Consider the following 13,044-nt stretch of genomic DNA (forward strand, 5'->3'; position numbering starts at 1 on the left):
AAAACCAACACATAAAGACACAGAGAACTGGAGGGGCCAGAAAAGAGGATTTGGGAACGGGAGTGGGTAGAAGTGTGACAAGTGACTTGGAGGAGTAGAAGGTAGGGAAGTCTACGTGGACGGTTGGGCTTCAGTAAGAAGTCATTTGGTTCATCCTGCAGGGCCAGGAGTGAGGGCCAATGGTTAGGATGCATCTGGGCTGAACAGTGGGAGCTGATTGAAAGTCAGTAAGGAGCAGTTAGAACTCCCAAGTCCTATATCAGCTTCATGCAGCTAACGTGAGTGCCCTCTCCCCTGCCTGAGGACAGAAGGTTTATTCTGAACCAGAGAGCCTCAGGACAGGGAGCCTTAGTAAACGGTGTGACCTCCCCTCTTCCTCCTCCCACCCATCTAATAGGACATCTTCAGCTGGGCCTACTTCCCTGGTAAGAGGTGAGAGAACTAAAGTAAATGGCTCCTGAGGAAAGACATAGAAGATGCTAATATTTGGGGGATGTTCCCAGTGAAGAGTCAGGAGCCCCCCCCCCGTCATTCCCCACCAGTGATAAGTGAAGCCCACCAGCCAATAAACCCCAACTATGTACCCCGAGCTTCCAATGAGCCTTTTAGAGGCTCGCTCTTGAACATAACTAGCAGCCAGGGATAAACAGGTGCTGGAGAGGCTTCTAACGTGAAAGACAGAAGCTAGGAGAAATTAGAGCACTGTGGGAAAACAAAAAAAATTTAAAACAAAACAAAACTATCCTTGGATAGTTGAGATAGCCAGTATTTATTGAAAAGACATGATGCTATAAAAAGGGACAATCAGAAGACAGTTAAAGAACTCCTCAAAATTAAAAATATGATCAAATAAATTTTTAAGGAATTAAATAGAAGTAGAGAAATTAAATGGAAAAATAGAATAATTCTTCTCAAAACCAAAGACAAAGGAGAAAACTTGTAAAAAGAAAACTAGGAAAAGATGGGAAAGTTGGGGCTTGAGTCAAAGACCTGAAGTGTCCTCCTTTACAGGAGTTCTGTTCAAGAGAAGAATGAAAAGGAGAGAAGAAAATTATCAAAAAAAAATAGTAGGAGAAAATTTCCCCAAACTGAAAGATAGTAAAAGGTCCCATCAAGTACAAAATAAAATAAATAGAAAGATCTGTGCCCAAGTATGTCACCATGAATTTTCAGAGCACCTAATATATAAAGAAAAAGTCCCAGAAACAGTCAGACAAAAGCAGCTCTTGTGCAGGGGATTAGGGTGAGAATGGCTGCAGACTTCTCAACAACTTACCAGATACGAGAAGCTATCACAGCGACGTCTTCAAAATACTGTGTAAAAATTATTTTCAGCCTAAAATTCTGTACCCAGCTAATTTATCGACTAATATGAGAGTAGAATGAAGACATTCTTAGACATGTAAGGCTACATCTATTTACTTCCTGCCTATATCCCTTCGCCAGAAGCTACTAGAAGTCATGCATCAACATGAGGAAATAAGTGGGGCAGGGAATTCCAGGACAAGGTTTCCAGTCCAGAGCAGATGCCCCAGGAAGCAGCCTGGGAGGGAAGTGGGCAGGGGCTGGGGGAGGCAGTGGCACTGGGATTTTGTTGTGTTGGACCACATGGAACATCGTATTGGAGGATGTGGGAAGAATTAGGAATTGGTACATCAAGCAAATAAGGGGGAAAAGCCATTGTAACAACAGAAAGAAAGAAAGGAAACATGATCGTAGTGGGCAATTTGTCTTGGCATTAATCCATATTTGTATGATCTCAGTCATGTAAATACTGAGTTTACCAAGTGTTCTGATGTTTCTGTGTGAATTATGTGGGCTGAGGGGAGAAGGGATATGTTGTGTGAGAGCTGAATCTCCATCTGCCTGGTAGGACATGAGTAGACAATGTCTAAAATTTCAAAATCAGCACTGCCAATCTAAGTTTATCACAAAATGTGAAAGTAAATACCCAGAGCAACTGATAACATGATTTTAAAGTGATGCAGGTGGCAGGGGAAGGTGCTGGCAGGGAATGCTACTTTTTGTTAGTCATTCAGTGTGATTTAATTTTTAAACTATTGTCTTGCATTATTTTGGTTCAAATTTTAAAAATAATCATTTGAACAATTCTTCAGACTTCCTCTTGAAATGATGCCAAGGCTTCCTCACTGGTGTCTCGCTTGAGAACCTGGATGCACTGCCTCATTTCCTGAGTGATTTGGAGCGGTCCCTGCTGATTTGTTCTCTTATTCCCTGGAGTTTCTCTCTCGATTCACAGGCATGATCAGCCCCAGTGGGTTTGGGTTGTGGTGGGTTTCAGTGCTGTTGGTATCAGAAAGAGAAGACTTACTGATTGTTTGCTGTATGCCAGGCGTTATTCTATAGAATATGTGTACAAAAACTTCCCACAGCCCAGTGAGGTAAGTCGTGATACTCTGCTTCATAGTTAGAGAAACTCAGGTTCACAGTGGTTTAAATCATGTGTCCAGATAACATATCCACTAACTGGCAGGGGTAGAACTTGAACGTGGCTCTGGCTGGCTCCATGGGCCTTGGCCCTGCAGGCGGCCAGCATTCAGAATCACTTACAAGGAACGTGGGAAGGACAGCTGCTAATAACCATGTGTTTAAATTGGTATAGAGATCAGTGATAATCTTCTCTTTAAATATAGGTCGTTCTGACATAAAGGTTAAGAATATTACTGACATATCCCAGAAGACACTGAGAATTGTTGATCTGCAAGGTAAAACCAGTTACCACTTGGTCTTGCGAGCCTATACGGATGGAGGAATGGGCCCAGAGAAGAGCATGTTTGTGGTGACAAAGGAAAATTGTGAGTTAAATGTTGCCACCAAGATACTTTCCATACTTAAATGCATTGTTTCTAGTGATTATTTACTTTTCACATTTTGTTGCACTTTAATAGTGGGTAGAGGACATTGTTAAAAAGGCCATAGGATGACTTCATATTTGTTCTTACTAATTATCTGAAGCAATTCCCTAGTGAGTACTCAAAGAATTAATGAATTAAGGATGCATCTGAAGTCTAGAGTTCTAAATTCATGTTGAATTTATATGCCGGTCAACTAGTTTTAAATTTCTTGTCAGAAATATTCTGTGATTTTTAACATATCAAGGGAAGAGTGTAAGAAGTATCCTTAAAAAAAAAGTGTAAAGAACAACACTCATAAATTTAAGATGAAAGTAGAGAAGAATGATGGACTTGACTATTTGTCAACAGCAAAGAACTTTCATTTGAGCACAGGCTTATTGTCCAGCCCGAGGTTGGAGTTCATACATGCCCTTAAATAAAGGGCTGTTTAGATTTGGTTCTCGTCTGGGGGTGGTTTTGCCTCCTAGGGAACACTTGATGGTGTCTGGTGACATTTTTGGTTGGTGCTACTGGTATTTGGTGGTTAGAGCCCCAAGGATGCTGTTAAATTTCCTGCAGTGCATAACAGCCTCTTCCTCAAAAAATATACAACAAAGAAAGGAAATACCTGCCCCAAATGTTACTAGTGCCAAGATGAAGAAACCCTGCTCTGAAGAATTTAAGTATTAGTATAAAAATCAAGTATATTTAGTATATACCAAGTATCAGAATAAAAATTATTTAAGTATTAGTATAAAATTACACTTTTTAAGATTATATTTTAATAGTCTTCCAGTGTCTCTCAAGAAGTTAGGATTATTTTTTCTTCAAAAAACCTACCAACTTAAATATCTTGTAATATAAGTTTATTCTATAGATTATACAAAAAATACTGACTTTAATATTTGCAATATTCTCTTTTCAGCTGTGGGATTAATTATCGCCATTCTCATCCCAGTGGCGGTGGCTGTCATTGTTGGAGTGGTAACGAGTATCCTTTGCTATCGGAAACGAGAATGGTAATCATTTACTCTTGCTGTTTTGTTCTTAAGGGCATGAATATTTCATTTATGTGTTAACAAACAAGTACATCTTTTTGATGGAAGCTAGGTATTAAAAAATGTCTGTGTTAGGATTAATGTGTTGGAGTTAATATTATGCAAGAATATGGCATATTATTTAAAGGTTTTAAAATTAATAGAGTAAAAGTCAGTTTTTCCCTACTGTATTTACTAATTAAAGTAATAACAGTTACACTCAGAAATTTTTTTTACAGTCATAAATATGGCAATAGCTAATATGCAAGATTAAATATAATGTAATGATTAAGATCTCATTTGTCCTGGTGACCTATTTAGAAAGTGTGGTCACTTTTATTCATTTAGGATATCATGGTGAACTAATGAGCATGGTCCTTGGACTTAGAGGATAGTGGAGAGGATGAACATTAAACTCATACTCATTCAGTAAATACAGGTGTACAGAGTGTGAGTGGGTGCTCGGAAGGGCACTGGAGGCGCTCAGCCAGTGCTTCCTGTGGGAGTTCCGCTGGAGCAGAGTCCCAGAGAGGAGGGAGCGGGCAAGAATGTGCCAGGCAGAGGGAGTAGCTTCTGTGAGGGCCCCGAAATTGGTGAGAACTTGATCTTCTGGAGAAATGAGAGGAACTGTGTGTCTGGGTGCAGCGAGAGAGTGAGTGGGCGAGCCGAGGTGAGGTCAGCAGGGGTTCAGGAGAGGGTGCCGCGGAATCAGCCGGCAGGAGCTGTCCTGGGCCGGGCTCGGGGCCGAAGGCCTAGCTCATGTGTATGTGATCCTTGCTGGCCTTAACTACGTACCGTTTGTGATGAAGAAGAGAACATATTCTAACAACCCTGGCTTCTGAATCAAAACAGTAATAGTTTAGAACTGTAGACTGCCCTGTTTTGGTAACAAAATTCTCATTACCAAAAATCGCATTTTAAAAATTATTTCAATACAAAAAGGAGATAAAATAAAGAGATAGTTTGGAAGTTAGAGCATTTCGGACTTAAATTAATAAGCTAAGTTGTTTTTTGGTTTTGGTTTTTTCCTGCATGAATTTCAAATAATGTTCTTTTTAACAGCTGTAAATAGGATAGGGCACTGAGCAAATTTCCTTTTCGTTTGTGTTCAGTTTTTGCTCAAGATGAATAGCCTTCATTTTCCTGATCATCTAAAGCCTGTTAAGAACAGGGGAGAACTGCATAATGCAGATGTGTTCCCTGAGCAGTCGACCGTGCTTAATCCAGTTTGCAGTGTGAACATTTTGGTTTGATGAGTAATGCCCGTATTATACTTTTGACTTGGTAACACAATCACCATGTTAATTCTTTGCTTTCCAGTTCCATAAGATACGTAAGATACTGCAGTTCTAGAATTAGAAGTACTATTTCTAGTTTTCAGATAGGAACTCTCAGTGTCTCGTGTCAAAAGCTCTTGCAAGTGATCACACCGAAAATGATCATCGTTTTATCTCAGATGTTCAAATTAGAGTATTCATATGAAACATCCAAATAAGCCTGATAACTTACTAACTTATTTGTTGTCTAATTGATAATCTTATCACTATTAAATGTACTTAATCATCTTTATTTAAAGGATTAAAGAAACCTTCTACCCTGATATTCCAAATCCAGAAAATTGTAAAGCTTTACAGTTTCAAAAGAGTGTCTGTGAGGTAATCCTTTATTTTCTTACATTTCTCTTTGAAGTACTGACTTCCTTTTGTTAGCCTTTTGTGAAAAGTTTTTAATAGGTAGATGTCATCCAAAGTAAAACGTATTGAGAAAATAGCAATGCTTTAACATCTGCTGAACGCCTGAAATTATTCATTTTAAATTGTTTGCACATGGTTTTTTTCCCACTACTATTAAGAGCAAGGAAAATGCTGATATGTAGAAAGAACAAAGTAACTTTGCTCTAGTATGCACTACAGAATAGTAGAGCTGTGAAAAAAAATTAAAGATAATGCTTCTTTTTGTAGGAAGGGTGCTGCAGCAGCTTTTTGTGCCATCCCTAATCCCTGTTTTAAAATCTATTCCTAGGGAAGCAGTGCTCTTAAAACATTGGAAATGAATCCTTGTACCCCAAATAATGTCGAGGTTCTGGAAACGAGATCCATGGTTCCTAAAACAGAAGATACAGAAATAATTTCTCCAGTAGCTGAGCGTCCGGAAGATAGCTCTGATGTGGAACCCGAAAACCATGTGGTTGTATCCTATTGTCCACCGGTCATTGAGGAAGAGATAGCCAACCCCGGAGCCGATGAAGCCGGAGGGGCCTCACAAGTCATTTATATTGACATCCAGTCCATGTATCAGCCTCAGGCAAAGCCAGAGGAAGAACCAGAAAATGACCTTGTTGGGGGGGCAGGCTATAAGCCACAGATGCACCTCCCCGTTACTTCTACTGTGGAAGATCTAGCTGCAGAGGACGACTTAGATAAAACTGCAGGTTACCGACCTCAGGCGAATGTAAATACTTGGAACTTAGTATCTCCAGACTCACCTAGGTCCACAGACAGCAACAGTGAGATTGTCTCTTTTGGAAGTCCATGCTCCACTAACTCCCGACAATTTCTGATTCCTCCTAAAGATGAAGAGTCGCCTAAGTCCAGTGGAGGAGGGTGGTCCTTCACAAACTTTTTTCAGAACAAACCAAACGATTAACAGTGTCCTGTTTCCGCCTCCCCCACCCATCACTTCAGTCTGCCATCTCATTAAGCTCTCGTCAGCACTGGGCGTCTGGGAGGGATCCTGTGAAGTATTGAGGTGGACTTCACTCGCGCAAGTTACACTGCAAGTGTTAATGTGCTTTTAATGCTTTAGTCTAAAAGCCAAAGTACAGTAACTCAGAAATTCAGTCCACACATCTCATGATTTGGAGCTTATTTTTGATTCAAGGCAAAAAATTCTCCCGTCGATCTACCTTCAAGAAGCATTCAGTAATGAATACTGCCCAGTCCATACCTGTGAAACAAATCCCGCAGTAACTATATTCTGTTCTGTTGTCCACCGTCAGGTTTTCTCATGCATATACTTTATGGAATTGCAAGCAGATTTGCAGGCAAGGGCGAAAAATATCAGAGAAACAATGATGTTTATTTGGCCTTTGCTCCATTCTAGATGAAAACCAAACAAAAATTTCAAAGTTTTGACATTATTCTCTGTCCCTGCAACATTTAAGAAAGTTGGTATAATTTTTAATGTAGTAACAGCTATTTAGTGTTTTGTTTGATAAAGTATACTGATTTCTGTGCCTACTGTATAATGGTTAGCAAACAGTTTTCTCAGGGGTACAAACTTGGAAAACGAGTGTGACACTGACCAGCCCAAATCAGAATCATGCTTTCTTCCTTTGGTAGCTTTTTCAAACCGTTTCATTACTTTTTAGCTTTTATGCTAGCTTCCCTAATTAGGTTGCCCTAATATTTAAAACTTAAACTTCTAAGACTATCGATCTTAAGTTTTTAAGAAATTTTTTCAGTGACACAGTGTCAATTTAATAAATATATGAAGAAACTAAATATTATTCATAAACATATATAATCCCAGTGACTTACTATTTGAGACAACTACTAAGCAATATCTGGCAGCATTAGCTGTCTCTGTAGTTCTGATTGGCTTCAGGTCCTCCTGAGAAGACTGCACTCTGAGCCCCGGCTGCCCAGGCAGTGACGATCTTTGACACTTCATAGTAGGTGTTCCTGTGCATCTTAGCAGTTCCTCCCTCTTAAATGATCATCCGTCCAGACTATTTGATTCAGTCCTCACATTTTTAAATATAAAACTGAAAAGATAATGCTTCTTATGGGGACAGATACTCAAGGGCTATTTTATATGAAGTGTCATGAAACTGATTTGAAGCGATGGGCGTACCTGTATTCAAGGTGCAGCAGTTGCTTTGGGAGCTGTCCAGAGTTGTGTCTTCACAGCATCCTCTGCTACCCCTGGTTTTCATAAGCGATGTCTAGAATGAATGTGGTTCTTGGAAAAGCAGAATGAAAAACTCTAAAGTGTATCTTACATTTTCTCTGCCCTCGGGTTGTCTATGTATTTCGTCCTTTAAGAGGTAAGGCAAAAGTAACGTGAAAATTTGAAAGATCTGAATAAGTCAAGCTACGCCTTTCTTAATTGTCTGAGTTTCTGTAATGTGTTTGCACATAATGGATTGGGTTTTTTTTCCTAGTTCATAATGTATCATTATAAAAACCATGTTGTGGAAAAAAGCCACAACAAGGATGAAAAAGGACAGAAATCTATTTAGGTACTCTCTCAGTGAATCCTGATTTCTAATTGCTAGGTTTCAGCTAAATTCCTGAGCTTCCTGATGTATGGACATGGAGAGTGAAATACAATCAATTATGTGTACACACAGTGTAGTAGAACTACATCATAGCTCATAGACATCTTCAACAGTGAAAACCGTATCAAACCAGAGCCACCTCTAGACAGTTCCCAGATGCTGAGACCTGGGGCTGTCTTCTCTCCCTGCCAAAGTTTGTCATGACCACACCCCTCTCACCCCAACTTGTGCCTTTCTCCCCATCAAAACTCACTGGTCCTGTACTTCATCTCTTTAGGATAAGTGTTGGCTAAGGTAGCGTTTATTGATCTAAACTCCACCACCTTGAGATAATAAGAGGCCAGAAGAGATTGTTTGATCTCTGTTATGAATGCATGTGCATTTCAACTGTGACCATCTGGATCCAGTGCCCTGTCTAACCTGTACAACTCATTTGTTTGGCTGATGGTGAATATCACCGGGGCTCTTTGGTCCTTTCACTCCGTCCAAGACTTCACCACTTTTTCTTTATGGAAAAGATTCAGAGTGCAGCTCCCCTGTCCCTTGCCTCTGGAGATCGGTCCACAGGGATCAGTAGGTTAATGAGAAACAGAACTGCTCTATTAGTCGGGGCAGGCTCCTTATAACCTGTAGCATATTTGAAAAATGTGGTTTAAGTCTGAGGTCAGAACAGATTTCCTTGTGTTTTCCCATTGAATTGAAGACAGCCAGACCTACTGTGTAGATGGGAAGTTATTACCTCCCCAGCCCCCACTCCACCTGGGCACAGGGGGACAGGGAGAGAGGAGGGGGCAGGGGAGAGAGAAAACACCCTCTGTCCCATATCCGGTCCATATTGTGGCCCTGGAGACCCTGATAAATGTGCACTGTTTGTCAGTAGTGGGACCATGTGCACCTGTGAAAAGAAGGCTTGCTCTGTCCAGTCAGATTAGCATCTCTTCCCAGGGGAGGGCTAACTAAACTGCTTAGAAGAGTTGGGGGTGGAGGGGGCTTTAAGTATTTCCTCCAGCCCTTCCTAACTGGGAAAATAATTGGGAAACCCCTCTTTTTCTGCTAAAACCCAATCATTGGTTAGAAAATTCTAAATGTCTGAACTAGCATCATATCCCATTATGTCTGTTGAATGGTACTGTGTAAAGGACATGTTTTCACATCTCTTAAAGCCAGTTCACTCATCAGCCATTTCAAATCAATCTTCCCTTCTGAGGAATGGGGATTCTGGTGGTCATTGTGACTGCATTTCTCTTGTGAGTGGCCATCTTAAGTAAACAGTATTTAATATGAAAATATTCTTGGAAGACTTAGCTAGGCTTTTGACATTAGATAGACCTCGTAGATTATGTATTGCATGGATTGGCACCCATATGCGATGGAAGTCTTCAGTGTGCTGACCCTGTAGAAGCCTGGGCCCCCGTATCAGGATAGTTGAGTCATGTGTTTACGTGCTTAGATGGTAGAGGTGCTTTGTTCCCGCAGCTTAGACACAGAAGCAGCCATTCATGGAAAAGTTTAAGGGCAGAAGTATCAACCTCATTTTCCATACCAGCATTGCTTTCACGGCTCATGGATCTGAAGGATTGCATTTAGAACATCTAGTCCTGTTGCACTTTCGGAAACTGTGGTAAAAGTCACATTCTTAAAACTTCATGCAACTTGTATTCTTGTTGGAAATTAATCCTGTGAATTCTCAATTGCCTTTATGCCGTCCATATTTAAAGAACATGACAGTCCTTTCTATGTTTGAATAATTACATGTAGTTTAGTTAAGGATACTAGGGAACATTTTCTTCCAAAAGGAATTTGGAGTTGGTTTTATGGTATTTAGAAATTAAAGTACTCCTTTACATGTCAATATGCAGAAAATGTTATCTCACATTTTTCTACTGTTCAGGCACATAATCTGATAAAACTTTTTTTTCCTATTTACTCAAGTAATTTTTGCTGTTTTCTGTTTTGAACCATGTTGAAATGTGGATATCTTTTATAAAATGCCTTGTTTTCTTCTTTTGAAAGTATAAAATTGGACATATCAAAAGTCAAATGTGGGATCATTAGCTAATTACAAAGACTAGGCACATTGTGGACGGTCAGTCAGTGTCTTAGTGACAGAGTTTTCCTGAAAGGTGGTACACATTTACATCTAGCTTGTGTAGATCTGAGACTGTTGGCTGGAAGGTTCAACTCTACTGTAGAAGCGACTCCACAGTGTGAGTGAAAACTTAGAAAAGACTCATGCAAAAGTACCACTAGGTATCTTACTCCAACCTAATTTTAAGTGTTCACAGTATCTTTTTATTTGATGGGTACACACTTGGGACATATTTGTACCAACCCATATGTGTTCCAACAACACATTGATGTGTGAGCTTAATGGATTAGTACAGACAGTCCTGTTCTTGATAAACTATTTATTTCAAACTGGCATTTCCTGCTGAAACAAAGTTTCTTGGTACCATGCCCATCTTATTTTTCATACCCAGAAGAAAATCTTTCACAGAAGAAAATGATTTGTGGCTAAACTTCCTGGAAATGCATCTTATAGACATGACCTTCGGGTAGCATTGGGAATGATTGTTTTGAATTTGATCTATTTATACCTTCATGGATTGTGTACCAGGGCTGTTAATATTTAAACTTCTTGTTTCGATAAGGTGGTAAGATTTTTTATTCTTTTTCAATTAATACTTTTTTCTTAACTATTACATGATGATATTCATGCTAATTATAATACAGGTGAACTATTTTCAATGTTGTTAATGGGAGATTAAGGACAACAATCAGCTAATTGATATATCCGGCCTTATTGTGCATGGTAAAATTTCAGGGAATGTGATTTGAATATATCCAAACCCTTACAATTATGATCTTGAGTTATGACAGGATTCTGTAATTTTTAACCATGAGTGGTACTTGTTTTCTCCCCATATTAAGAATGTTAATATTTTGGATTATAAGTGTCCATGTTACAAAGAGAATTTGCCTGTGCAAGACAAATTCTAACTGTGCAACATTTTTATGAAAATTGAAAATAGTCTTTTAAGAGGGATACCCTCTGAATATTTTTATGTGCAGCTGCCTAGCTGAAGAACCATAGAAACAATAAATTCAAAAGCTCTTAAATAAGTAAACTGTAACTGATTGAACATTAACCAAATACAAAACAGTAGTAACTTATATTCCTTTTTGGTTGCTATAACTGAATACCCTGAAAACCTAGAGATGTGAATGAGGGGGAGATGTTTAATTGACAAGGAAACTGATTTTTATTACATTTTCATTTATCTTCTAAGATAGCCTTTGCGGTAGCCAATGAGAACTTTAAAGCAAATAAACAAAACTAACAACATAGGCCTTATGCTGCACTGAAGCCAAAAATACTTTGTATACCTAATTGAATGGCTCACTGAAATGTGCTGAATTTCTTTACACATTTAAAATGTACTTTCCTTTAGACATACTCATTTTAAATAGGTGACTTTCGGTTTCTGAACTTACTTTTTTTCCTAAGCGTTCCAGTGGTATATTATAAAAGATCAAAAGATTTCTAGGTGGTAATACAGTTTTCATTAAAATATGGACAAGTTAACTGTTAGGTTTAACCTTAGGATCAATATTTTTGTAGTTGATCATAGGAAACAATACTGAATAATGATTTTCATAAAAAAATTTTTTTCAAATACTCTGTTTCCAGTTTGATTTCCAATACTTTTCTCCATTATTTATGATATATCTTTCTGTTTAATTTTTTCCTTCCAACATAATGTTTTGGGAAAATGTGACTACGTTATGACTACATCACAAAAAGAAACCCTATTCCGTTCACTGTTGTGAACTTGTTTTATCCAATTATTTTGTCCAAAAGGAGCAAGGCTTTTTCTTAAATACATTTCAATTCAGAATTGCTTGAAAAAGATTGGCCTGGATAGAAAGACATCCTGAATTTGAGATGGTGCCACCTTCAATGTATGTTCAAAGGTAAAGTCATTTTAAAACCCTCAACTTTCTTTCGTAGTAGGAATGTGTTATCTTTTCTTCTCTTTCATCAGCTGGCCACAACTCAGAAGTCCTTATAATGCTAGGAAATTATCATTTTTTACTTTCAAAATTGCATTATAGTGAATTACTGTTTACAAAATACACATACTGTGAACAGATACAAGTTTTTGTCTTTTATAAGGTTGTTTGTAGAATGAGTGTTTTTTTAAAGGGATGTTATATGTTCAATATTTTCAGTTTTTTATAAATACTAGTAACTGTTTACTAATTTTCGTTTGGTCAGGTGTGTGCAGATGTAGCTGAAAGATAGGGAGAAACTGCAGATCCAAAACTGTTTCCTTTTTCATTTCTTGAAATGTTACCACTACAGACTTAAAAAAACCCAAAAAACCTGAATGATCAGCTGTGATGTTCTATACCTAAACTCATGCTTAATCATATCAGGAAACATTTAAATATACACATACAGGAAGTAAATTATAGATTGCAGTATATTTGTCTGATTCAGTCTGATTCACAGAATTCTGAGTTTAATGTGGAATAAAACAACTCCATTTACAGAGATGACAGCTGAAGTATTTTCTGCCTTGTGAAAATTTGGAGATTATGTTGCTGTTAGAAGGGAAAATTTGGACATTTTATATCATTGTATAATTTCAGAATTTAGTTTCCATATCTTTTGGGAAACATGGTTATAGCAAGAACATAGACTATAAGTAACCTATTACTAAGACACCTTAAATGTAAAACTAGTATGCTCGGCTGTTAACTCTGAAGATGTTACTTATGTTTGTTTTTAAAACATGCATGTATTTAACAGTTTTATCATAGTATTGTCATGGAAAAAAATAAAATATATTTTCTTACAACTTAA

At 38.2% G+C, this 13,044-nt stretch overlaps 1 protein-coding gene across 1 annotated transcript in view; it reads left to right on the forward strand.

Annotated features, from left to right (window-relative positions):
• The window catches only part of LIFR (LIF receptor subunit alpha), a 70,278-nt gene extending 57,234 nt beyond the window's left edge, over positions 1–13,044 (forward strand). Inside the window, exons 17-20 of the mRNA XM_072958760.1 lie at positions 2,655–2,816; positions 3,781–3,874; positions 5,469–5,547; positions 5,915–13,044. Of these exons, the coding sequence (XP_072814861.1) occupies positions 2,655–2,816; positions 3,781–3,874; positions 5,469–5,547; positions 5,915–6,538 (959 nt within the window). The 3' untranslated portion in view covers positions 6,539–13,044. The remainder of the gene's footprint in view (positions 1–2,654; positions 2,817–3,780; positions 3,875–5,468; positions 5,548–5,914) is intronic.

This window comes from Vicugna pacos, chromosome 3, assembly GCF_048564905.1.
Source record: "Vicugna pacos chromosome 3, VicPac4, whole genome shotgun sequence".
Classification (NCBI taxonomy): Eukaryota; Metazoa; Chordata; class Mammalia; order Artiodactyla; family Camelidae; genus Vicugna; species Vicugna pacos.